The 25,146-nt window shown below is 50.2% G+C and overlaps 1 protein-coding gene across 1 annotated transcript; it reads left to right on the top strand.

Annotated features, from left to right (window-relative positions):
• The first annotated feature begins 705 nt into the window (after positions 1-705).
• SLC51A (solute carrier family 51 member A) lies at positions 706-25,146 on the top strand. The gene is made up of 9 exons (XM_028731897.2): positions 706-998; positions 3,393-3,487; positions 6,274-6,428; positions 7,316-7,389; positions 16,559-16,717; positions 17,059-17,170; positions 19,085-19,231; positions 23,342-23,447; positions 24,758-25,146. Exons 1-9 carry the CDS (start codon positions 721-723, stop codon positions 24,904-24,906), a joined length of 1,275 nt encoding a protein of 424 aa, XP_028587730.2. The 5' UTR covers positions 706-720; the 3' UTR covers positions 24,907-25,146.

Raw genomic sequence — 25,146 nt, 5'->3', positions numbered from 1 at the left:
CTTGCCAACAAAGGTCCGTAGAGTTAAAGCTCTACAAGGAGAAGGGGATGACAGAGGACGAGATGGTTGGACAGTGTTCTCGAAGCTACCAGCATGAGTTTGACCAAACTGCGGAAGGCAGTGGAAGACAGGAGTGCCTGGCGTGCTCTGGTCCAGGGGGTCACGAAGAGGCGGACACGACTAAACGACTAAACAACAACAATATTATTACAGTGGTACCTCGGGTTACATACACTTCAGGTTACATATGCTTCAGGTTACAGACTCTGCTAACCCAGAAATAGTGCTTCAGGTTAAGAACTTTGCTTCAGGATGAGAACAGAAATCGTGCAGCGGCGCTGCAGCAGCAGGAGGCCCCATTAGCTAAAGTGGTGCTTCAGGTTAAGAACAATTTCAGGTTAAGTACATAAGAACAATTTCAGGTTAAGTACGGACCTCCGGAATGAATTAAGTACTTAACCCGAGGTACCACTGTATTACTATTGTAGTCTAACAATGCGCTGCATGAAGAAGCCCTTTATTCCTTGTCCCGGCCAAGTCTTGACTCGGCACCTGGTTTTTAATAAGGACATGGGACGGGGAATCTAAGGCTGGCAGAGAAAGAGAGAGAGAGAGAGATGCCCTATGGAAATGTGGTTTCCTTGGCATATTGCCTGTGTGACGTTGGACATGCCTTTCGCTTGCCGCTGCCCCTTCCTGGGTCATTAACCCCGGAGTGGCATGTTTGCTGGTGCCGCGGTCTCTCTGTCAATGAACTTGCTGGCGTACAAATGCCAGGGAAGAACCGGAGAAGAGAGGGATGTGAGTCAGTCCAAAAGCAGCCTTGAGCAGCGGGACTCTGACCTCGCTTTGCAAACACAGCCGCAGGAGAGGCTATGCTGGGGCTTGGGATCAGAAGGAGTCGGCTGCTTGCCTGATGCAGGATTGACAGGACCCCCGGAGGAAGCTCCCCATATGGAAGGAACCATGGAGTCTTTGGACCTCGTGGAAGACCCACGGTAAGCAGCCAGCGACCTTGTTCTAGGTGGAGCCGCTTTTGGGTTCCAGACCCTCCACGTGTCCCTTTTTTCCAGCACCAGTCCTGCATTTACAGAAGCCGATTTGATCCAGGAAAGTCCCGCTTTTCCTTAGGACATCTCTGTTTTCATCAGAGAAATGTTGGAGGGTATGGAGTTATGCGACCCCCAAGCTAAGGAGATAAGGAACTATACAACCTTTAAAAGACACTTGCAGGCAACCCTGTATAGGAAAGAATTTTTAAGTGTTCAATGTTTTATTATGTTTTTATATATGCTGGAAGCTGCCCAGAAAAGCTGGGGCAATCCAGTCAGATGAGTGGAGTATTATTATTATTATTATTATTATTATTATTATTATTACACAGGACGTCCCTATTTTATCAGAAAAATATTGGAGGGTATGGGTGTTCCATCCATGATGATGCCTGGAGTTTTGAGGTGCATTGGTCAAGAATGGGGGCAAGGAAGTTCTCATCTGAGAGGGGTCTCTACACAGGCTTGGCCCCAGAACCTGTTCCTTGGACGCAGACAGTATCTGTTAGGTCTGTCAACCAGCAACCTAATTTGTAGCCCATGAATCATCTGTCTCTGACAAAATGTTGGTCAGCTCATCAGTTAAATATTTTCAAGGATAGTTTCCTCTGTGTCTGAAACCTTGTGATCTCTCCGAGATGCTGAAAGAAGCACGAGATAAATCATGACAAATTGAATCAGGGAAGGTTACTGCTCTCAGAATGAAAAGCAAACCAGTGTGCCTGTAATTTTTGTCCCTCTGTTTAAAGCGGTCCCAACTGCAGAGGCAGAGCAGGGCTGTCCTGGCTAGTAGCCCCCAATAACCCTCCCCTCCATAAATTCATCTAATCCTCCCTTAAAGCCATCTAGGTTGGTGGCCCTCACTGCCTCCTGTGGCAGTGAGTTCCATAGTTTAACTCTATGCTGCATGAAGAAGGACTTCATTTTATCTGTCCTGAATCTTCCAACATTCAGTGTCCTCGGATGTCCACAACATCTGGTATTATGAGAGAGGGAGAAAAAAAAATATTCTCTACCCACTTTCTGTATGTCAGGCATCATTTCATAAACTTCTATCATGTATATACGATATACGATATCTTTATTGTCATTGTCCCATGCAGAACAATGAAATTGAAAAACTACATAAACCTACTACAAAACTACATAAAACATTCAAAAAAACCCTAAAAACTCTGAAACCCCATTTTAAAATACACTATACTATAGAGACCCCTTATGCTGCGTTTAGAACCAGAATTGCATTTGCATAGAAACTGTTTCTCAGGCAGCTGGTCCTGGCCTTTATAACCCTGTACCTTCTTCCAGAAGGCAGAAGCTGAAAGAGATCATTTCCGGGCTGCGCACTATCCTGCGCTATCTCTGCAGCTTTCTTATGGCACCTGGAAGCATAGATTTCATCCAAGGTGGGAAGAGGGCACCCAATTATTCACCTGTTCCTGACATTTCTCAAAGCTGAAAAGTCCCAAATGCTGCATGAGGAGTTCCCCCATTCCTCTGATTATTTTAGTGGCCCTTTTCTGAACCTTTCCCAACCGTATAATATCCTTTTTTGGGTGAGGAAACCAGAACTGTACACAGTATTCCAAATGATCTGTATCCCACCATAGATCTGTATATCAGTGCTATGTTATCGGCAGTTTTGCGTTCATTTGCTTTCCCAATGACACCCAACATGCAATTTTCCTTCTCCACTCATTCACGCTACAGTACTTGAATAATAAAGCAAGAGCAATGCTGTGCATGCACAGAGTGCATAAAATGATAATATCACTTTTTTGTTTTTGTTTTTTGGACACAATCTAGTGGGTGGGAAGCTTTTAATGTTTGATGGATTACTGTATTTTAACGTTTTGTTGGAAGCCGCCCAGAGTGGCTGGGGAAGCCCAGCCAGATGGGCGGGGTATAAATAATAAATTATTATTGTTAATGAACCAGCCTCTGAACGTTACTTGGCGAAAGCATCTCAGTGCTGCTCTGGGGCTTGTTGGAGAAGAGCAGAGTTTTCAAAGTCCCTTAATGCGGTTCCCTCATTGCGAGAAGTGAGGTTACAGGGAACCAGGCAGAGGGCCTTCTCGGTAGTGGCACCCGCCCTGTGGAACACCCTCCCTTCACATGTGAAAGAAATAAGCAGCTATCCTATCTTTAAAAGACATCTGAAGGCAGCCCTGTTCAGGGAAGTTTTTAATATTTAAGGCTGTATTGTTTTTAATACTTGATTGGGAGCCGCCCAGAGTGGCTGGGGAAACTCAGCCAGATGGGCGGGGTATAAATAATAAATTATTATTATTATTATTATTATCTCACGGCAAGAGGGGGGTTCTTTCATCTCCATCACAGGTTTGCCCCTGAACTGATCCACCTCCTGATCCACAATTTTAGCATCCCGGTCGCCTGCTTCTCCCACCCACCGACCGCCCTGCAGCTGCTGCAGCGTAAGTTGGCAAAGCTGGAGGGGTTTGAAGCTACGAAGGAGAGAAGGAAACGTTGGCTCCCTTTGCTTTGCGGCAAAGTGTCTTGCAGAATCCTGCGCAGGAGAGTCACCCGCCTCCTTGTGGCGCCAGAGGACCTGAAATTGCAGGGTTGCAGAGGAGGCGAGTGGCAGACCACCTGAGTTGCATGCAGAAGGTCCCAGGGCTGAAATATTGGAGAGCTGCTGGCAGTCAGTGTAGACAGTACTGAGTTAGTTGGACGCAATGGTCTGACTTGGTATAAGGGAGGTCAGAACAATGAGGACTGGAATCTTGTTCTGTTTTTAAGGGTAAGGTTGTAGCTTAGTGGAGAAGCATCTCCCAGGTTCAGTTTTTGTCATCTCCAGATAGGCTGGGAAAGACTCCCTTGACTGACACCCGGGAAAGACACTGCCAGCCAGTGCGGACAATATTGAGGTAGATGGAACAATGGTTTGCCTCAATACAGTGTGGTTCAGGTCTGTCGAAGAGTCAACTTCTTTACCTGCAAAGGCAGAGAGCATCCCTAGAAGCTCAGAGGGGGCCCTTTTGCCACCTGGGCGATTTTCTGGGGACCGCATGACAGAAGTGGGCGGAGCCAGAGACAAACAAGAGTGACAGGTGCCACTCACACTTCTATAAGGTCAGAGGCTCCTAGAGATGCTCACGCTTCTCTGATCTGGCCTGGGAGGGGGTGGAGACTGGGAAGCATGTGGACAGAGAGACAGAGAAGCTTGCAGGGTTGCATTTGGCCCACGGCCTGAGGTCACCGAACTCTGTCTTAACTGGACATGATCGGAACTTAACCCGCAGTCCGTGCCACCCCCTGTTGCCCCACCAATGCCCCCCTTTCCCGTCAGAGGATCAGGCCACAGAGCCAGGGCGAGGTGGGCTCCCCAGACTTTTCTATGGTCCAGTCCTGATCCTTCCAGGACCCAACTCTGGAAAGAATTATGGTGTCAGGAAAGGTCTACTACAAGGGTCAGCAAACTTTTTCAGCAGGGGGCCGGTCCACTGTCTCTCGGACCTTGTGGGGGGCCGGACTATATTTTTTTGGGGGGGAGATGAATGAATTCCTATGCCCCACAAATAGCCCAGAGATGCATTTTAAATAAAAGCACACATTCTACTCATGTAAAAACACACTGATTCCCGGACCGTCCGCGGGCCGGATTGAGAAGTTGATTGGGCCTGATCCAGCCCCCGGGCCTTAGTTTGCCTACCCATGGTCTACTACCTAATGGGCCAGAGGCGGCGGATATTTGCAGAAAGAAACCTGTAAATGGCAAGTGACTGCAATTGAGGGGGGGATTTTACTACAGCGGAGGTGACAATCGTAGAATTGTAGAGATGGAAGGGACCCCAGGGGTCATCTAGTCCAACCCCCTGCAAGGCAGGAATCTCAGCTAAATATCCTGGAAGGACTGCATTGCAGGTGTCTGCCTATTCACAAGGACCAGTGCAGCTGGGGGCTGATTTCCTCCTATATAAATAAAAATGTAGGATGTCGTCATGCTGTGCAGTTTGTGCAATGTGAAGAACTTGCAGCTGGCCCAGATGGTCTGTGGGACAGAGTTTGGGGGAGTTTTAGCAAGCCCTTCCCTCTGTAAAACACATCTCCATCAGAAGGAGGGGGGCCCTTTGCACGGTGCCTCCCCTCGCCCAGAATTTTAACAGAGCAGAGAGGGGCTTCATAGAGTCGGTTTAACAAGCTGATGGGTGGAGCTGATGGGTGGGGCTTGGGGGTCAGAAGGGAGGGGCTTGTGGAGATGGGTGAGAGGGTGGGTAGAATGGAAAGGGGGTGGTCCGGTGCGGGGGAAGGGCAAAGTGGGAGGAGGGGTTGGCGAGCGGAATGCGTTTGAGCAGCAGCCCCCAGTTAAAACTACAGAACTGTAAGGGACCACAGGTGTCATCTAGTCCAGTGTTTCCCAACCTTGGGCCTCCAGCTGTTTTTGAACTACAATTCCCATCATCCCTGACCACTGGTCTTGCTAGCTAGGGATGATGGGAGTTGTAGTCCAAAAACAGCTGGAGGCCCAAGGTTGGGAAACACTGATCTAGTCCAGCCATTCTCAACCTGTGGGTCCCCAGATGTTGTTGGACTACAACTTCCATCATCCCTGAGCTCTGGCCTTGCTGTTGTTGTTTAGTCGTTTAGTTGTGTCCGACTCTTCATGACCCCCTGGACCAGAGCACGCCAGGCCCTCCTTTCTTCCACTGCCTCCCGCAGTTTGGTCAAACTCATGCTGGTAGCTTTGAGAACACTGTCCAACCATCTCGTCCTCTGTCGTCCCCTTCTCCTTGTGCCCTCCATCTTTACCAACACCAGGGTCTTTTCCAGGGAGTCTTCTCTTCTCATGAGGTGGCCAAATTCTTGGAGCCTCAGCTTCAGGATCTGTCCTTCCAGTGAGCACTCAGGGCTGATTTCCTTCAGAATGGATAGGTTTGATCTTCTTGCAGTCCATGAGACTCTCAAGAGTCTCCTCCAGCACCATAACTCAAAAGCATCAATTCTTCAGCGATCAGCCTTCTTTATGGTCCAGCTCTCACTTCCATACATCACTGGCATTGCTAGCTAGGGGTGATGGGAGTTGTAGTTCAACAAGATCTGGGGACCCACAGGTGGAGAAAGGCTGATCTACTCCAACCCCCTGCAATGTAGGAATCTTTTGCTCAACGTGATGCTCGAATCCGTGACTCGTGAGTCTCATGCTCTACTGAGAGATGTTTCTGAAGAGCTCCCACAAACATTGGCTCACTGTTCCTTGCAGAGCTGAACCTCGTGGACCTTGCCATCACTGGCATGGCGACCTTCCTCACGCTGCTGTCCGTCATCATCTTCGTGGAAGACGCCCTGTATCTCTCTAGAAAGGTCCACTGCTTCGTCAAGATGAAAACCCTCATCTGGAGCAGCTCTGCGCCCACCGTAAGTGCCCGTCCCTCGGTTCCCTGTCTCTGGTACCTCCCCCCACTAGACTACTGCAATGACGATCCCTGGGGCTGCCCTTGGTGGCAGCCAGGCAAATGCATTTAGTATGCAGAGCAGTAACTGAGGCTGGGATGATCCTGGGCTGGGGAGATCCTGGACCAAAATTAGTGGCACCTTGGAAGATGGCAGACTCTTATATCTTATATAGGATTATATAAGATCATATTGTACCAACCACACCGTATTAGCAGAACTTGAGTGATACTTGTAAACACAACAAATACCGTTTGTGGAGTAGACGGGAACAATATTAAAGAATATAAAACTGTGCGAAAAACACGACAGTATAAACAGTACAATGAGAATGATTGGAAGACTTGTTTTGTCAGAAGTCTTTTTATTTAAGTGTTTATTAATTCGGAAGATTAAGTTTTTTTATGCACATAAATCTGCTTTTTCTTCTTTCTTTTTTCTTAATTCTTTTTTATTTAATTTTCTTTTATAGGATGAGATTGTAAATCCTTTGTATATGTGTGTAGTTTAAATTAATAAAGATTATTTTTTTAAAAAGGAAGATGGCAGACTCTCCTGGGTTGGGGGTTTTTTAAGCAGGGGTTGGGTGACCACCTGTGAGGGATTCCTTCAGCTGTGATTCCTGCATTGCGGGGGGGGGGGGGGGTTGGACTAGATGACCCCTGGGGGTCCCTGCCAACTTTTATGATTCGATGAGTGGGGAGCAGCTGCTGTTGCGCTCAGGTCCTGCTCCTGGGCTTCCCTTTGGTGGCAGTGAGAGCAGGATTCTGCCCCCACTGGACGCCTTGGGTCTGGATCCAATTGCTGCTGCTCCTTTTGCATTCTCAGCCCTGCCTCCCTTTCTCTGCCAGGTGATCTCGGTGTTCTGCTGTTTCGGGCTTTGGGTTCCCCGATCCTTGAATGTCGTGGAGATGGCCATTGGCGCGTGAGTACCTCCCCGGGGAGACCCTCCCATTCCACCCAAATTGTAATTTGACAAAATTTTAATTCCACCGGATAGTGACAGGCCAGAACAATAGCCCTGTTCTTAACATCCTTTGCTGAAACTTTACATCATCTCCCAGGCATTCGACAGATCATGATGACTGGCTGGATGATACGGTTTGCACTGAAAGTGGTTTTTTGCTGTTTTACTGTATCTGTTCTATGGGTGTCAGGGGTTCAGGAGCAGAGGCAAGGGCAAGGAAGGAAACAGAGAGCGAAGGGGAGGAGGCAGAAGAAAGGATGAGCGATGACGACGACCCGAGATCTCCGAGTCTCTCCAGTGAGTCGGAGGATTCACAGAAAGGAGCACCAGTGGCCAAGGCAAGGGGGGAGTTTAGGGGGGCACCCCAGGGAGATAGAGCCAGAGGGGAATCAGAGGAGAGCAGTTGGAGATCGGGTCCAGCGTCACCGCCAGAGAACAGGGAAGAGGAAAGGAGCCAGGGGGCAAGCGCTGGCAGCTCACAGCAGGAGGGAGGGCACGAGTCAGGGGTGGCCACACCTCCATCTGGGAGCGAAGAAACGGTTAGACGGAAGGTGGAAGGTTGGGCGCGCGCGCCAAGTTCAAATGCACAGGAAGGAGGCGCAGTAGGCAGCCCGGAAAGAGAGCCGGGTCCTAAAGCCCGGCGCAAGGAGACAGGAGAGTCCGGGGGGTCAGCGTCCGAAGAATCCCGGAAGGAAGAGACCCAGGGGGGCAGAGGGACCCAGAGAAGAACAGTCAGGCGGAAAAGGTGGAGCAGGGCTAGGATATTAAGTTGGTGTACGAGGGGCGGAGATTCAGACGGAGCTTCGCCGATCTAGCTACTAGACGTAGGGTTGCACGCAGCAGCTTGAGAATGGAAACTGTAACTCAATAAAGACTTTTACTTAATGACCGTTGGCTAGCGTGATCCTCTGTGAGCTAGGATCTTGAAGCAACCCTGACAGTAAGCTCCGTCTCCTGTATTGTGGGCATCTACAGCCTCGAGGAGAGGAGAGAAGCAGGTGCCTACTAGTGAGCTCACGAACGGCAGCCGACATGACGGCTGAACAGCAGATAGCGGAACTCAGAGAAGCAGTGTCACAGCTGAATGCCGAGGCTCTCGCATCCAGGAAGAGAGAGGAGGACGCAGCTGCCGCCTACAGGGATCTCCAGGTCAGGTTGGAAGTGCTTACGAAGCAAGGGCAACAGACACCCAAACCAGAGGGGATTGGGTTGGGGAGACGCACAGGCGGTCTGGTCTCTCACTTCGATGGGAACCTGCAACAGTATCCCAATTTTAAAGCAGACGTACTGTGTGCACTGCAACTGCTGAGAAAAGATTTTAGAGATGAGCAAGAGAAAGTGGGATTCATCATGTCTTATTTGCATGGGGATGCCAGAGCATGGCTGCGCAATTTATGGAGGGATAACGATCCGGCGCTCCAAAATGCGAATGCCTTTATTAAAGCGATGGATGCGTGTTTTTTATCAAGCATTGACGTGGATCTTGCTCGGCAACAGATTCATGGACTGAAGCAGGGAAGGGCCAGCGTACGGCAGTACCATGCCCGCTTTTTCGCCTTGGCCAGTGCCCTAGAATGGGACAGAGATGCGACCCCTGTAAGAGACCTTTTCTGGGAGGGACTAAACAGCTCTGTAAAAGATGAGATTGCGAGGGGGGAGAGACCCCGGACCACCCAGGAGGTCGTGCAGAGGGCGCTGGCAGTGGGGGTACGGCTGGAAGGACGTCCGTGGAGCAGGGACGAAGGGCGTGGAGGGCGCGAACCAGCCAGGGGCTCCTCCTTCTTTCCCAGAGAAGCAGCACGTACGCAATCCACGCCTCCGCCAGGGGGAGGAGCTGAACCGATGGAGGTTGGAGGTGCCAGGGCTCAGTCAGCAACCAGAGCCCTAGCACCAGCAGCAGTGAAAGCGAAGCCTCCTAGAGGGAACAGGAAGTGTTACGTCTGTGAGGAGCCAGGGCATATGGCGAAAGAGTGTCCCCAGAGGCTCCACAAGCTCACTGCAGCCTCAGCAATGGCGACTGCAGCAACGCAGCAAGGAGAACCACAGCAGGGAAACGACGCTGTCTGGCTGGAGGAAGAGGCACTGGGGCCCAGCCAGACGTATTAATGATGCAGTCCCCAGAGATTTTACAGCCCGTGAACCCCCTCCCGCCCAAACCAGTGGTGAGGCTCACCGCGTCGCTCCAGCTGCCCAATGGCATCACCATGGACGTGCCAATCACCATTGACTCAGGCAGCAATGCGGACTTTATGGGGCAGGACTTTGTCAACCAGCATGCTATACAGTTGCTGCCGGCCACACTGCCCCTGCAGGTGGTCACGGTGGATGGCAGGGAGCTGCTAGGAGGGCAAGTGGTGCAGCAGACGCCACCGATGGTGATGCGACTTGGGAATCACCAAGAAGTCATCAGCTTCAACGTCACTCAATTGTCGGACACGCCCATTGTGTTGGGCATGAGTTGGCTGGACAAACACAGCCCAACGCTGGCTTGGTACCAGAGGCAGCTGACCTTCGGCTCTTCCTTTTGTGCTGAACACTGCATCGTGCCCAGGCAGGAAGGAGAGGAAGAGGAGTCACAGCTACTGCTAGGCACGCTGCAAGCGATTCCCCACAAGTACGCAGAATTTTTGGAAGTTTTCTGCGAGAAGGAGGCAGACAGGCTACCCCCTCACAGGCCATATGACTGCAAGATTGACCTGCTGCCAGGGGCGGCGCTGCCTAAGGGGAAACTGTATTCCATGTCAGAGGACGAGCTGCAAGAACTCAAGGAGTTCTTAGATCATAATTTGGAGCGCGGTTTCATCCGAGAGTCCAAGGCGGTGGGAGGCAGCCCGGTGTTCTTCGTTAAGAAGCGGGATACGCCCCAAAAGAGGCTCGTAGTGGATTACAGGATCTTGAACAGTGTGACTAAGCCGTCGGACTTCCCCATGCCCCGAATTGACGACCTCCTCGCAAAGGTGCGGAAGGGCAGAGTGTTCACCAAATTGGATCTGCGAGGTGCGTACAACCTCATTCGCATGCGGGAGGGAGACGAGTGGAAAACAGCCATGTTCACGCCACTGGGGACCTACGAATATAGAGTTATGCCTTTTGGATTGCAAAATGGCTCCCACGTTTTTCAAGCATTCATGCATCACGTGTTGGCGGGACTTCTCTACAAGACGTGCGTCTGTTTCTTAGATGACATCCTGATCTTTTCGGAGTCGCAACAGGAGCATGACAAACACGTCAAGGAAGTACTGAACAGGCTGAAGCACCATAGGCTCTACGCCAAGCTGGAGAAGTGCCAATTTGACGTGAAGGAGGTGGATTTTCTGGGCTACAAGCTGTCTGACAAGGGGCTCGCCATGGACAGCGCCAAGGTTCGAGCGGTGTTGGATTGGAAGAGCCCGCGCAACCGGAAGGAGGTCCAACGGTTTGTCGGCTTTGCGAACTTCTATCGCAAGTTTATCAAGGGCTTCGCTATGCAGACGGCGGCCATCACTGACACGCTTAGCTCCAAGAAAAAGAAGTTCATTTGGACAGAGCAGGCGGAACAGTCCTTTCAGGCACTCAAGCGTCTCTTCGCGTCGGAAGAGCAGCTGCTTCATGTCAACCCCAGCAAGCCGATGAGGGTGGAGACTGACGCCTCGGACAGAGCCGTGGGGGCGGTCCTGCTGCAGAAAGACCCGCAGGGGGTGTGGCGACCGGGAGCGTTTTACTCCAGGAAGCTCAGCAAGTCCGAGCAGAACTACACCATATGGGACAGGGAGTTGCTGGCCATTCATGCAGCGTTCAAGGCGTGGAGGCACTTTCTGATCGGCGCCAAGCACACGGTGCAGGTTTGCACGGACCACAAGAACCTAGAGCACTGGCGCACGGCACAGTTCCTGAACCAAAGGCAGATACGTTGGGCTGAGTTCTTTGCGAACTTCGACTTCCGAATAGAGTATGTCCCGGGGGACACCAACATCATGGCGGACGCTCTCTCCCGCAAGCCACAGTATCTGGAGGAAGCAACGCCAGCGGCCGCCATGCACATCTTCGCACCAACAGTGTGGGCGTGCGCCGCGGCAACCGTGGATCTGGAGGCGGTGCGACGAGCGTTGCAGGGGGACTCCTTCGCGCAAGCAAAGATCTCAGAGGTGCAAAGGGGCAAAGCAGCGGCCGACGGGTTCCAGCTAAGAGATGGATTGCTCATCCGTAAAGGGGCCATCTACGTGCCGGGAGACGAACTTCGCGCCAAGGTGCTGCAGCAGATGCACGACGCGCCCACTGCAGGGCACTTCGGCAAGGAGAAGACGGTGGAACTAGTAGCCAGGGATTTCTGGTGGCCTGGAATGAGAAGGGAGGTCGCGGACTACGTGGCGAGGTGTGACACCTGCCAGAGGGCGAAGCCAGTGCTTAGACCGCCGGCCGGACTGTTGGAACCGCTGCAAACTCCGGCCGAACCTTGGGAGAGGGTGGCCCTGGACTTTGTCACGGATCTGCCCAGCTCGAGGGGCAAGACGGCAGTGCTGGTGGTGGTGGACTTGTTCTCCAAGATGGCACATTTCATTCCGTGTGCGAAGGTGGCCACGGCGGAACAAACCGCCAAACTGTTCATAGACCACGTGTTCAAGGTTCACGGTCTGCCACGGTCTATTCTGTCCGACCGGGGGCGGCAGTTCATCTCAAATTTCTGGCAGCGGCTGATGGGCTTCCTGAACGTCAAGATCAACCTGGCGTCGGCGAGACACCCGCAAACCAACGGGCAAGCAGAGCGGGTCAATGCCATCATGCAGCAGTACTTGAGGTGTTATGCAAATCAGCAGCCTGCGACATGGGTGGATTACCTGCCGCTCGCCGAGTTCGCTTACAACAACACGAAGCACGTGTCCACGGGGGTCACACCGTTCTTCGCCAACAACGGGAGGCACCCCAGAACCTTCCCGGGACTGGAAAGGCTGGGGGAAGGGGAGCCGCAGACGGCAGATGCGTTCGCGTCGGAACTGCAGGAAGTCCACGATCAGCTGAGGCGCCACCTGGAACTGGCCAAGCACGCATACAAGGTACAAGCGGACAAACGCAGAAGGGTTGGCGAAGAGCTACACGTGGGGGACTGGGTCTGGTTAGCAGCCCACGCAGTGCCGGCCAGGTCGTTGGCCAAGAAGAAACTAGGGCATAAGCAACTGGGGCCCTATCAAGTCGAAGAGCAGGTCAACCCGGTGGCCTTCAGGCTGGCGCTTCCGGAGGGTTCCAGAATGCATCCGGTATTCCACAGATCGGTGCTCACTCCCTACAAGGCACCGCACAGGTTTCAGGAACCCGGAACGGCGCAGAGTCCGGCCAGAGACAGAACAGGGCACGCAGGAATGGCACAGAAGGAGCGCATCAACGAAGTCACAGAGATTTTGGATTCCAGATGGGGGGAAGAAGGGGTAGAATACTTTCTCGCCAGGGAGGGCACCCCGGCCAGTGCGAACAGTTGGGTGCCGGACTACGCCTTGGACGAACCTCTGCTCAAAGACGAGTTTCATGCCCTCTTCCCACATAGACCGATGCCAGCAGACTTTTTCGACGACTGGCTTTTCACACCCACGCTTTCGGGCAGCACGTTCCGGGGGTTCGACTCGGACGAGGACCCGATACGAGACGTCCGTTCCCCGGAGGGGTCGCCCTCGGGATCTGCCTCAGAACCCTCGTATTGGTGGGACGACAAACCAGAGGAACAGTGGCGCAGGAAGTGGCAAGAAGGTCCAGGCCGAGCAACGCCGCCTGGAGGAAGCGAGGGAGAGACGGACATGGACATTTTCGGGGACGATCCAGGTTTCGAGCACGGCGGCACAGAGATGGAAGCAGAGGTGACCGTCGTCGACGAGAGAAGGGAGGAAGAACCGGAAGACTTCGGAGGGAGGCCCGCTACGGGAACCGAACGGTACCCGACATTCGTCTCCTTGACGCAGCAGCACCCAGCTCCAGCACCGGAAGGAGGGGAAGGGGGAGTGGGGGGCTTCGAGGGGGGGATGGATGTCAGGGGTTCAGGAGCAGAGGCAAGGGCAAGGAAGGAAACAGAGAGCGAAGGGGAGGAGGCAGAAGAAAGGATGAGCGATGACGACGACCCGAGATCTCCGAGTCTCTCCAGTGAGTCGGAGGATTCACAGAAAGGAGCACCAGTGGCCAAGGCAAGGGGGGAGTTTAGGGGGGCACCCCAGGGAGATAGAGCCAGAGGGGAATCAGAGGAGAGCAGTTGGAGATCGGGTCCAGCGTCACCGCCAGAGAACAGGGAAGAGGAAAGGAGCCAGGGGGCAAGCGCTGGCAGCTCACAGCAGGAGGGAGGGCACGAGTCAGGGGTGGCCACACCTCCATCTGGGAGCGAAGAAACGGTTAGACGGAAGGTGGAAGGTTGGGCGCGCGCGCCAAGTTCAAATGCACAGGAAGGAGGCGCAGTAGGCAGCCCGGAAAGAGAGCCGGGTCCTAAAGCCCGGCGCAAGGAGACAGGAGAGTCCGGGGGGTCAGCGTCCGAAGAATCCCGGAAGGAAGAGACCCAGGGGGGCAGAGGGACCCAGAGAAGAACAGTCAGGCGGAAAAGGTGGAGCAGGGCTAGGATATTAAGTTGGTGTACGAGGGGCGGAGATTCAGACGGAGCTTCGCCGATCTAGCTACTAGACGTAGGGTTGCACGCAGCAGCTTGAGAATGGAAACTGTAACTCAATAAAGACTTTTACTTAATGACCGTTGGCTAGCGTGATCCTCTGTGAGCTAGGATCTTGAAACAACCCTGACAATGGGTTTTTGGATTGAGTTTTATCGCAATGTTTTGTAAAGCCCCAATCTCCAAGTGGAGAGAGACTCTAGGGGTTCCTAGCACTTACCTGGTTCCCGTTTCCTTGCAATGAAGGAAGACTGTGCTGCCCTAAGGATATATGGCTTTATTGGCACATATACCTCCATTCGCTTCTGTGGCACAGGGCATCTTCTCTGGCTATGCCAGCTTGTGGCATTTAACTAGCTGCCAAAACCGTTACCTTGACAAGGGAACTAGTTTGGCTAGCTTCCCCTTGTCCATGATCACTGGAAATGGTGACAGCAGCCACGAAATTAAAGGACGCCTGCTTCTTGGGAGAAAAGCAATGACAAACCTAGACAGCATCTTAAAAAGCAGAGACATCACTTTGCTGACAAAGGTCCATATAGTTAAAGCTATGGTTTTCCCAGTAGTGATGTATGGAAGTGAGAGCTGGACCATCAAGAAGGCTGATCGATGAAGAATTGATGCTTTTGAATTCTGGTGCTGGAGGAGACTCTTGAGAGTCCCATGGACTGCAAGAAGATCAAACCTCTCCATTCTGAAGGAAATCAGCCCTGAGTGCTCACTGGAAGGATAGATCCTGAAGCTGAGGCTCCAAGACTTTGGCCACCTCATGAGAAGAGAAGACTCCCTGGAAAAGACCCTGATGCTGGGAAAGATGGAGGGCACAAGGAGAAGGGGACGACAGAGGACGAGATGGTTGGACAGTGTTCTCGAAGCTACCAGCATGAGTTTGACCAAACTGCGGGAGGCAATGGAAGACAGGAGTGCCTGGTGTGCTCTGGTCCAGGGGGTCACGAAGAGTCGGACATGACTAAACGACTAAACAACAACAACAACAAACAACGTACGATGCAGGGGCTCACAGCATCAACACCCCAATGGATCTTGCTTCTCTGTTCGGTTTCTGGAGAAGCCCCAAAGTCCAGCACACAGCATGCAGGTCTCTGTGTCTCCTGCTTCCAGCCGGCCTCCATCTCAATCACACACAACACTGGCTGTTGTTCTCCTTCCTGCCTAGCAGCTAAGTGAGGCAGGTGTCCTTCAAGGCCCACCCATTCGCTTCTATGGCACAGGGCCTCTTCTTTGGCTGTGCTCCAGCACATTATGTTCACTTGCCCCTTGTTCAATGTGCCACGGGCAAATTTGTTGGGATCAATCATACAGAAACTAGAGGGTACCCCACCAAAATTCCACCTTGCCCAAATCTTGCAGGATAAGGATACCCATACGACCCTGAAAGTGGCTAGGTTCCTGGTCGCTGTCCTTACCCAAAAGCGACGCCAAGGAGCACTACAAGCTAATTAAGGCGTAGTATGCCATTCCATCTTATAGTATTTTATTGTTATAGTGGGGTTTTAGCGGCTGTTTCCCCCCCCCCCCCACGTGCACAAGCTGTTATTTATGTGTCGTTTTTACCTGTATGGGCCTACGGCCGTAATAAATAAATGTAAAATGTAAATGTAACTAGCTGCCAAAACCGTTACCTTGACAAAGGAACTAGTTTGGCAAGCTTCCCCTTGTACATTCTAACCTCACCAATACAGAATCCCAGGTTTGGAAGGGGACCCCTGGGTATCATCCAGACTGACCCCGCAAACTCATAACAGCGTTTTTCAGTTCCCCACCTTTTGCCTTTAAAAATAAATTGTTTTCTGTTCTTTTGTTGTTGTTGTTGTTTAGTCGTTTAGTCATGTCCGCCTCTTCGTGACCCCCTGGACCAGAGCACGCCAAGCACTCCTGTCTCCCCCTGCCTCCCGCAGTTTGGTCAAACTCATGCTGATAGCTTCGAGAACACTGTCCCACCATCTTGTCCTCTGCCGTCCCCTTCTCCTTGTGCCCTCCCATCTTTCCCAACATCAGGGTCTTCTCCAGGGTCTTTTCTCATGAGGTGGCCTTTACACCACTGGACTTTCCTTTCGCTTCCAGGCATATCTGCAACTGAGCGTCCTTTCGGCTTTGGCCCAGCCGCTTCATCAGCTCTGAATCTACTTGTACTTGTCCTCCGCTCTTCCCCAGTAGCATGTTGGACACCTTCCGACCTGAGGGGCTCATCTTCCAGCGTCATAACTTTTATATGCCTGATGTCTTTGTCCATGGAGTTTTCTTGGCAAGGATACTGGAGTGGCTTGCCGGTTCCTCCTCCAGGTGGATCACGTTTGGTCAAAACTCTCCACTATGACCTGTCCATCTTGGGTGCCCTGCATGGCATAGCTCATAGCTTCTCTGAGTTATTCAAGCCCCTTTGCCACGGCAAGGCAGTGATCAGTGAAGGGGCTTTTTGTTCTTAACCGACTAATAATATAAACAGAGCAATAAATGCAATTATTAACATGGCTTTCCCTGTTCCTCTTCCAGGTACTTTGCCGTCTGCTTCTACCTGCTGATGCTGATCATGGTGGAAGGTTTTGGGGGCACGGAGGCTGTGCTCAAGGCCTTGAAGGACACCCCGATGGTGATCAGCACAGGGCCCTGCTGCTGCTGCTGCCCCTGCTGCCCTCGCATCACTATGACCAAGTGAGTGGAAGGCTCCCAGGTCCCCCCTGATCCAGCAGCCATGATCCCCACCCCTGCCTGCCTCCTTCTTTGCAACGTCTGGGTGCCCTTGGGCTCTGGCGCCACCTGCTGTTGGTCCTCCAACATACAATATAAAAAGCACAAAATATGCTCTAGCCACTGAGCCGCACAGCCCTCTCCCCAGTGGTGTTTCGGGGTGGATGGTTTTGGGAGAGGGAGGAATCCCCCTTGCCTCTTCTTCCAACACAGAGAAAGGTTGCTTGAGCTTTGACCGGGACGTGGGCCTTTCCTGGGCACAAACCACCTGTCTCCTCCTCCTTCCTCCTCTCTCTTAACCACAGGCGAAAACTGAAGCTGATTATGTTGGGGAGTTTCCAGTACGCCTTCCTCAAGGGAGCCTGCATCTTCCTGGGGCTCGTTCTGACCACGGAGGGCCTGTACGACACCTCTGAGGTAAGTCCCAGCATCTGCAGCCGCCTTGCCCTCCAAAATTTAGATGAAGTCGGAAAGGGGCCTTGGGAGGTCCTCCAGCCCAACCCGGGTTGATACACCCGCCCCTTCTCCCTCGTGCGCCTATGAAACTTCTCCTAAGACACAGCCAGGCACATGCTCACACCCAGCAGCGGATCTCCCCCTGTTCACCCAGCTGCGGTTCCGCCTGGATCAGGCCACAAATTTCCGCTGACTGCACCATCCTGCTTCCCAGCTGGCTGGCTAGACGACTCTGGGAAGCCCAAGAGGAAGGCAAAACAGCCCCTTCCACTGTTGCTGCTCAGCACACGTCACATGGAGAAGCCCAGCCAGATGGGTGGGGTATAAATAATAAATTATTATTGCTATTATTACCCTCGTATCTACAGGACTGCCTCTCCCGGTATGCCCCACGGAGAACCTTAAGGTCCATAAATAGCAACACCCTCGAGGTCCCAGGCCCTAAGGAAGTCAGATGAGCCTCAACCAGAGCAGGGCCTTTTCAACACTGGCCCCGGCCTGGTGGAACGCTCTGTCTCATGAGACCAGGGCCCTGCAGGATCTGATTTCTTTCCGCAGGGCTTGTAAGACAGAGTTGTTCTGCATGGCCTTCGGCTTCAAATCAACTTGATCCCCTCCGCCTCTTTCCTTTCTCCTTCTGTGATGGAGCTCCTACTTGGGGACTTCCCTGGCTTTTTTCTGACCCATGTAGGAGCAGTCTGGATAGTTGGCCTTGGTGAAGACTTGACGTTTTTATCCCTCCAGAAAGTTTTTGATTTGAGTTTCCACTGAAAGGAGGCTGCATTTTAATGTTTTAATGTTGTATTTTAATCTTGTTTAATCTTGTTTTTTAAGTTGTATTTCGATCAATTGTTTTATATCGGGTGTTAGCCGCCCTGAGCCCGGTCTTGGCTGGGGAGGGCAGGGTATAAATATAATAATAATAATAATAATAATAATAATAATAATAATAATAATAATTACTCTCCCTGCACATGGAGGCTCCACTCAGCCATGACGGTTAAATGACCATCTTTCGTGGATGCACAAGATTCCTGCACTGCAGGGAGGGTTGACTATCGATGACCCTCGGGTCCCTTCCACCTTTATGATTCTACTGCCATTTCTTTGGATCCATTATCCTCCTTTTATTTATTTATTTTATATAATTTTTCCATTTGATTAAATATATATATAAACATGCAACAACAACAACAAAACAATTCAAGATCCAAATTTTGAGATTACTCTGAATCGCCTGACTTCCCTCCTCCCTCCCTTCCATGGGTCCTAGTGATAATATTTACAACTGCATATCAACACTATCCAGATTTTATCCTTCCAAATTATCCATACTTTCCATTAATTTACAAGTGTGGTTAATATCCTGATCATGTTTTAACCTGCTTATAGTGGTGGAGAGGAAATTATTATTGGCACTCCTCCCTGAGTCTTCCTGGCCAAGCCTCGTGTGTATTTTATTAATCAGAGTCCAATCCTTCCTTGCTTTGGGAATGCTACAAGGACAGTTTAAAGGAAGGACTTCTTCAGGCAGCATGTAGTTAAACTATGGAACTCCCTGCCACATGAAGCAGTGATATCCAACAACTTGGATGGCTTCAGAAGAGGAAAAGATCAATTCATGGAGGATAAAGCGATCAGTGGCTACCGACCAGGACAGCTCTGCCCTGTCTCCACAGCTGGAGGCAGCGATGCTTCTGAATGCCACTTCCTGGAAGCCACAGGAGGGGAGAGTGTTGCCCCTGGGTTCGAATCCTGCTTGAGGATTTCCAACAAGCACCTGGTTGGCCACTTTGAAAACCGGGTGCTGGAGGAGATGGGCCCCTGGCCTGATGCAGCCGGCTCCTCTTACGTTCTCGCCTTCTTGCCTTCTAGATATCAGCCACAAGCGTGGCTCTGTGGATCAACACCTCCCTGGGAGTGTCGACCTTATTTGCTCTGTGGGCAAATGCGGTCCTCTTTCGGCAAGCCAGAGCCCACTTGTCGGAGCAGAACATGGGCTGCAAGTTCGCCTGCTTCCAGGTAACCTCGTCTCTCTCTCTCTCTCTCTCTCTCTCTCTCTCTCTCTCTCTCTCTCTCCTCTCAGGTTCACGGTCCTTGCATTAATTTACAAAGTCATGATCAACTTAGGTCCGGTATATATGTCAGTATATATGAACTCTTATATCCCAGCTCAGTCACTCAGATAATCTGCATTGTCTGGTCGAGTTGGTGAGGCTCCTTTGATAACAAGGAGAAACCCAGCCTTTAGTGTCATCAGGCCAGCCCAGTGGAACTCACTGCCACTAGAAATTCAGCCGGCGCCTCCGGTTTCAACTTTTAAATGCCTGCTGCAAACTTTTTTTATTTCGCCAGGCTTATGTAGGCAATTAAGAAAACATATCTCCACAATAGCTACCCGATTTCTGTTTTTAACTTTTGTCGTCTGGCTTTGTGTACCGTTTATACTTTTAAAATACTTTAAAGTTCTATTATAGTGCAATTAACCGTCATTTTTAATGTGCTTTTAGCCTTCTGCATTGTGTCTGCGTCATTTTAATTTGTGTAAGCCACCTTGAGTAAAAAGAAAAGAAAAGCTGGGTATTAATAAATATAACACCAATATCGGTTGTTGTTGTTGTTATTGAAATTTGTATATCGCTCTTCGTCTGAAGATCTCAGCGCGGTTCACAGAATGAAACCACTGATTATTATTTTTTAAATGAATAGTGATATATATATATATATATATACATACATTATAAGTAACCAAGCTGACTTTCCAAATGAGATGCCCAACTCAGCCCGGGTGCTTCATGCTCCTGGTCCTCATTGTCAGCGCTGCCTCAGAACACTTCCTTCTGTGCTTGTGCTTTCAGGTCCTCCTCATCCTATATATATATATATATATATATATATATATATATATATATATATGCAGGTTTTGGTGTCCTCGGGTGTCTTCCCGTGTAAAAGTTGGGGTGTCTGGGCGACGTTTCGACGAGGTCTCACTCGTCATCTTCAGGCTGGTGCTTTCGGCTTCTTGTTACTGGAACAGAGCAGGATCTCAGTGTTTGAGTTCCTATAAATACTGTTGAGGAGGTGTGGTGTATAGCCTCCAATGTTCTGGGCCGAGAGGAAGTTCCCAGGCTAGTGTGCCTTTTCTTCTTTTGTTCCTTAATTGCTTGAGGGATATCTTGAGTGATTTCTTGAGTGATATCCTGAGTACCACTTAGGTGGGATGAACACATCGGACTACCAAGCAAAACTATCAAATCTACTCCAAGACCCTACCTACCAACCTATAAAAACAGATCCCACCACCTATCTGGAAAAAACCACCAAATCCAAAATAAAAGCCTCTCCTATCAGTGAAGAAATCCAGCTAAGAATCATCCCCAGAGAAAAATCATCCAGATGCCCCAAACTCTACGGCCTCCCCAAGATACACAAAGAGGGAACACCACTCAGACCAATAGTCAGCTCCATAGGCTCACCTCTACAAAATCTCGCTAAATTTCTCGCCAAGCAACTTCAGCCCTATGCAGAATCCATCTCTTCACACGTTCCAAACTCCTTCCAGTTCATAGAAACAATAAAGAAGCAAAACCTACATCCCAATGACCTACTTGTGAGCTTCGATGTTGTATCTCTCTTCACACAAGTGCCCATTAATGAAGCCTTGACAGCCATTCAAAACAAATACAATCCCCCCGAATACATCTTGGACCTGACCAACCACTGCCTAACCAACACGTACTTCATCCACAATGGACAAAGATACAAACAGATAGAAGGAGCACCTATGGGATCACCCCTCTCACCGGTCATCGCAAACCTGTACATGGAACACTTTGAAACCAATGCTTTAGACAAGTCAGAACCCAAACCCAAACTTTGGCTCAGATATGTTGACGACACCTTTGTAATTTGGCCACACGGGAAGGAAAAACTGGACAGCTTCCTCACACATCTCAACAGCCTACACCCCAAAATACAATTCACTATGGAAATAGAAGCCAACAACCAACTTCCCTTCCTTGACGTCCTAATCTACAAAAAACCTGATGGCTCCCTAGGACACACTATCTACCGGAAAAAAACACACACCAACCGCTACTTACATGCACAATCACACCACCACCCTGCACAAATAAACTCCGTAGCCAAGACTCTCATCTCCAGAACCAAACGCCTGGCTGACAAAGACCACTTGACAACTGAGTTACAGAATCTCTCAAATGTGTTAATTGCCAATGGATACCAGCAAAACAGGGTTACGAAGCTAATCCAAAAAGAAACACCCCCCAAAAACCAAGACACAGAAGAAAACAATGGCATGGCCCTCCTTCCTTATATCAAGGGCACTACAGATAAAATTAGCAAAATCCTCCATAAACACAATATCAAAACAGCCTTTTGCGCCAACCGAAAGATAGCCAATATCCTCAGAAACCCCAAGGATAAAATCCAGTTGGAAAACCAAGGGGTCTATGAAATACCCTGCAAAGTCTGCCCAGCCACGTACATTGGACAAACAAACAGACGAATAAATGCACGTATCGCAGAACACAAGAATGCCGTCAAAAAAGAAGAAAAAACTTCCTCTCTTTTCCAACACATGAAAGAAACAGGACACGAAATTAATTTTGCAGATTCCAAATTGCTCTCTAACATGGAACATCACCACAAGAGAATAATCATGGAAGCCATCGAGATAGAGAAACACCCTCACAACATGAACAAGCGTGACGACACATCCCGCTTGCCAGACATCTGGAAATTAGCCCTCCCCACAAAAACTGACACCAGATCCAGAGGCACACAGAACGCCATCACCAATCAACCACACCAGACCCAAACCCAGACCCTCTCCACAGATAAATTACAGACACCATCCAGTAGCCAAACCATGGTGGCACCTCCGGATGCTGCACCCCCCTGCAATCCCTACACAGATCTGGCTGGCACAGGCCACAAAACCACAGCTCGCCCCTATACACGAAGCCAAGCCAGAGCACAACTAAATGCAGTACAGCCATCTTCTCAGAAAAACTCTTCACAAAGTTCAAGAGGTCAAGACACAAAGGCTTCAGCAACTAATCCACACCTAATGACCCACCTAAGTGGTACTCAGGATATCACTCAAGAAATCACTCAAGATATCCCTCAAGCAATTAAGGAACAAAAGAAGAAAAGGCACACTAGCCTGGGAACTTCCTCTCGGCCCAGAACATTGGAGGCTATACACCACACCTCCTCAACAGTATTTATAGGAACTCAAACACTGAGATCCTGCTCTGTTCCAGTAACAAGAAGCCGAAAGCACCAGCCTGAAGATGACGAGTGAGACCTCGTCGAAACGTCGCCCAGACACCCCAACTTTTACACGGGAAGACACCCGAGGACACCAAAACCTGCATTCCTATACCCGTGAAAATCTACGAAAGCATATATATATATATATATATATATATATATATATATATATATATTAATATATTAACATATAAATTATAAAATGTACCACAAAACTTATCACTTATACAATCTTTTTAGACTTCCATCAGCACCTCTGATGATCCACCGTTTTAACCGCTTCTTATGCATTTCTTAACTTTATGCTGCCTTTACATCTCTTAACAAATCATCCTCCCCCTTCTCCATTTTTGCCATACTTCCAATAATACTCCTCACAAAACTTCCTGCAAACCTACAAACGTTGTCTGATCTTCACAAATACTTTTCAAGTAGTCCGTAAATTTACTCCAGTCTTCCGTGAATTTATGGTCCCGCCGGTTTCGAATCCTTCCTGTTAATTTATCTAATTCTGCATAGTCCATTAACTTCATTCTCCATTCTTCGATCGTCGGTAATTCTTGCTTCCATTTTTGGGCCAGTAATATTCTTGCTGCTGTTGTTGCATATGAAAAGAGCTTACATTCCTTTCTATTTATATCACTCCCCACAATGCCCAGTAAAAATGCTTCTGGTTTCTTTATGAATGTATATTTCAAGATTTTTTTTCATCTCATTATATATCATCTCCCAGAAGCATTCCACCTTTTTACATTCCCACCACATGTGATAAAATGTTCCCTCTTTTTCTTTACATTTCCAACATTTATTACTAACTTTATACATTTTCGCCAGGTCCTCCTCATTCTGACGGCGCTGCAGCCTTCCATCTTCAGCACCCTGGGCAATGGCGGCCAGATCGCCTGCTCCCCACCCTTCTCCTCCAGAGTGCGGTCCCAGAGTAAGTGGAAACCCGATGTTTTTTTTTGGGGGGGGGTGTCAAAAAGAAAGGAAGCACCCTGAGGCTGTATTGTGGGGTGGTAGCAGTGGCCCTTGAGGAAGCAAATTGGATAGCGGTTAAGGATAGCTCTCTAAAGGTATCTCGAGGGCTGACCCACGGAAGAGGGAGCGAGCTTGGTTTCACCTGCTCCGGAGGGTAGGACTCGAACCCATGGCCTCAAGTCACGAGAAAGGATTCCGACTAAGCATCAGGAAGAACTTTATTATGCTTAGAGCCATTCCGCAGTGGAAAGGACTCCCTCAGAAGGCAATGGACTCTATTTCATTGGAGATTTTTTACGCAGAGGTCAGATGGCAAGAGGTCAGTTGAGATTCCTGCATTGCAGGGGGTTGGACTTTATGACCCATGGAGTCCCTTCCAATTCTACAATTCTAGTGGTGCATGCTCTGGTTATCTCCTGCTTGGACTACTGCAATGCGCTCTATGTGGGGCTACCTTTGAAGGTGACCCGGAAACTACAATTAATGCAGAATGCAGCAGCTAGACTGGTGACTGGGAGCGGCCGCAGAGACCACATAACACTGGTCCTGAAATACCTACACTGGCTCCCAGTACGTTTCCGAGCACAATTCAAAGTGTTGGTGCTGACCTATAAAGCCCTAAATGACCTCGGTCCAGTATACCTGAAGGAGCGTCTCCACCTCCATCTTTCTGCCCGGACACTGAGGTCCAGCGCCGAGGGCCTTCTGGTGGCTCCCTCACTGCGAGAAGCCAAGTTACAGGGAACCAGGCAGAGGGCCTTCTCGGTAGTGGCGCCCGCCCTGTGGAACACCCTCCCACCTGATGTCAAAGAGAAAAATAACTACCAAACTTTTAGGAGACATCTAAAGGCAGCCCTGTTTAGGGAAGCTTTTAATGTTTACTAGGTTATTGTATTTTAGTGTTTTGTTGGAAGCCGCCCAGAGTGGCTGGGGGGACCCAGCCAGATGGGCGGGGTATAAATAAATAAATTATAATAATTATAATTATTTTAAGGGCCTTGCTGCTGCTGGACAAAGAAACCGAGCCTTTAGTATTAGCGGCATGGTCCTGCGGAACTCTCTGCCACTAGACTAGAGAGTCAGCAGTTGCCTTCTCTTTTAATGCCAGGCATCTGCCCTGGCATCCTGTAGCTGGGATGACTGGGGCTGTAGTCGAAAACATCTGGATGGCACCAGGTGGGCAAAGGTTGCATTTGTGGGAAGCGGCGAAGCCAGTGACCTTCCCCCGGGAAAAGGGCCGGACTCATTCTCCTCCATCTTTGCTTGCAGTGATGCACGCGCAGCTCCTGGTCCTGGAAACCTTCGTCATGGCTGTGCTGACCAGGATGTACTACAGGAAACCGGACGACAAGCCAGGCTGTTGCCCGGCCGGAGGTTTGCCAGAGAGCAAAGCAGAAATCGGTCTCTCGGCTGCCTAGGAACAGGAGTGCCCAGCAGGGCTATCGGAGGCCCCCAACCCTCTTGCCAACATTTGCTCCGGGATCTCAAGAACATGTGGCCTTCCTTGCAGGGGGAAGGGACAAGGGACTGATTCTGCCTTGGGACAGGCACATGGACATATGACCCTTTGTACAAGAATGACTTTAGGACAACTGTAATTTGTGCAGCTATAGTCAAAAATGCCCGGGGCCCATGGAATAAATCTATTCTATGCTGTA

Source organism: Podarcis muralis, chromosome 6 (assembly GCF_964188315.1).
Source record: "Podarcis muralis chromosome 6, rPodMur119.hap1.1, whole genome shotgun sequence".
Taxonomy (NCBI): Eukaryota; Metazoa; Chordata; class Lepidosauria; order Squamata; family Lacertidae; genus Podarcis; species Podarcis muralis.
This window is presented reverse-complemented; position numbering and strand designations above follow the sequence as displayed.

Excerpts from the sequence above, each read along its gene's own strand:
- SLC51A (XM_028731897.2), top strand. The coding sequence starts at position 721 with ATGTTTGCTGGTGCCGCGGTCTCTCTGTCAATGAACTTGCTGGCGTAC. Across the intron at positions 999-3,392 it reads GACCTCGTGGAAGACCCACG|GTTTGCCCCTGAACTGATCC; the intron begins GTAAGCAGCCAG and ends TCTCCATCACAG. Across the intron at positions 17,171-19,084 it reads GCCTGTACGACACCTCTGAG|ATATCAGCCACAAGCGTGGC; the intron begins GTAAGTCCCAGC and ends CTTGCCTTCTAG.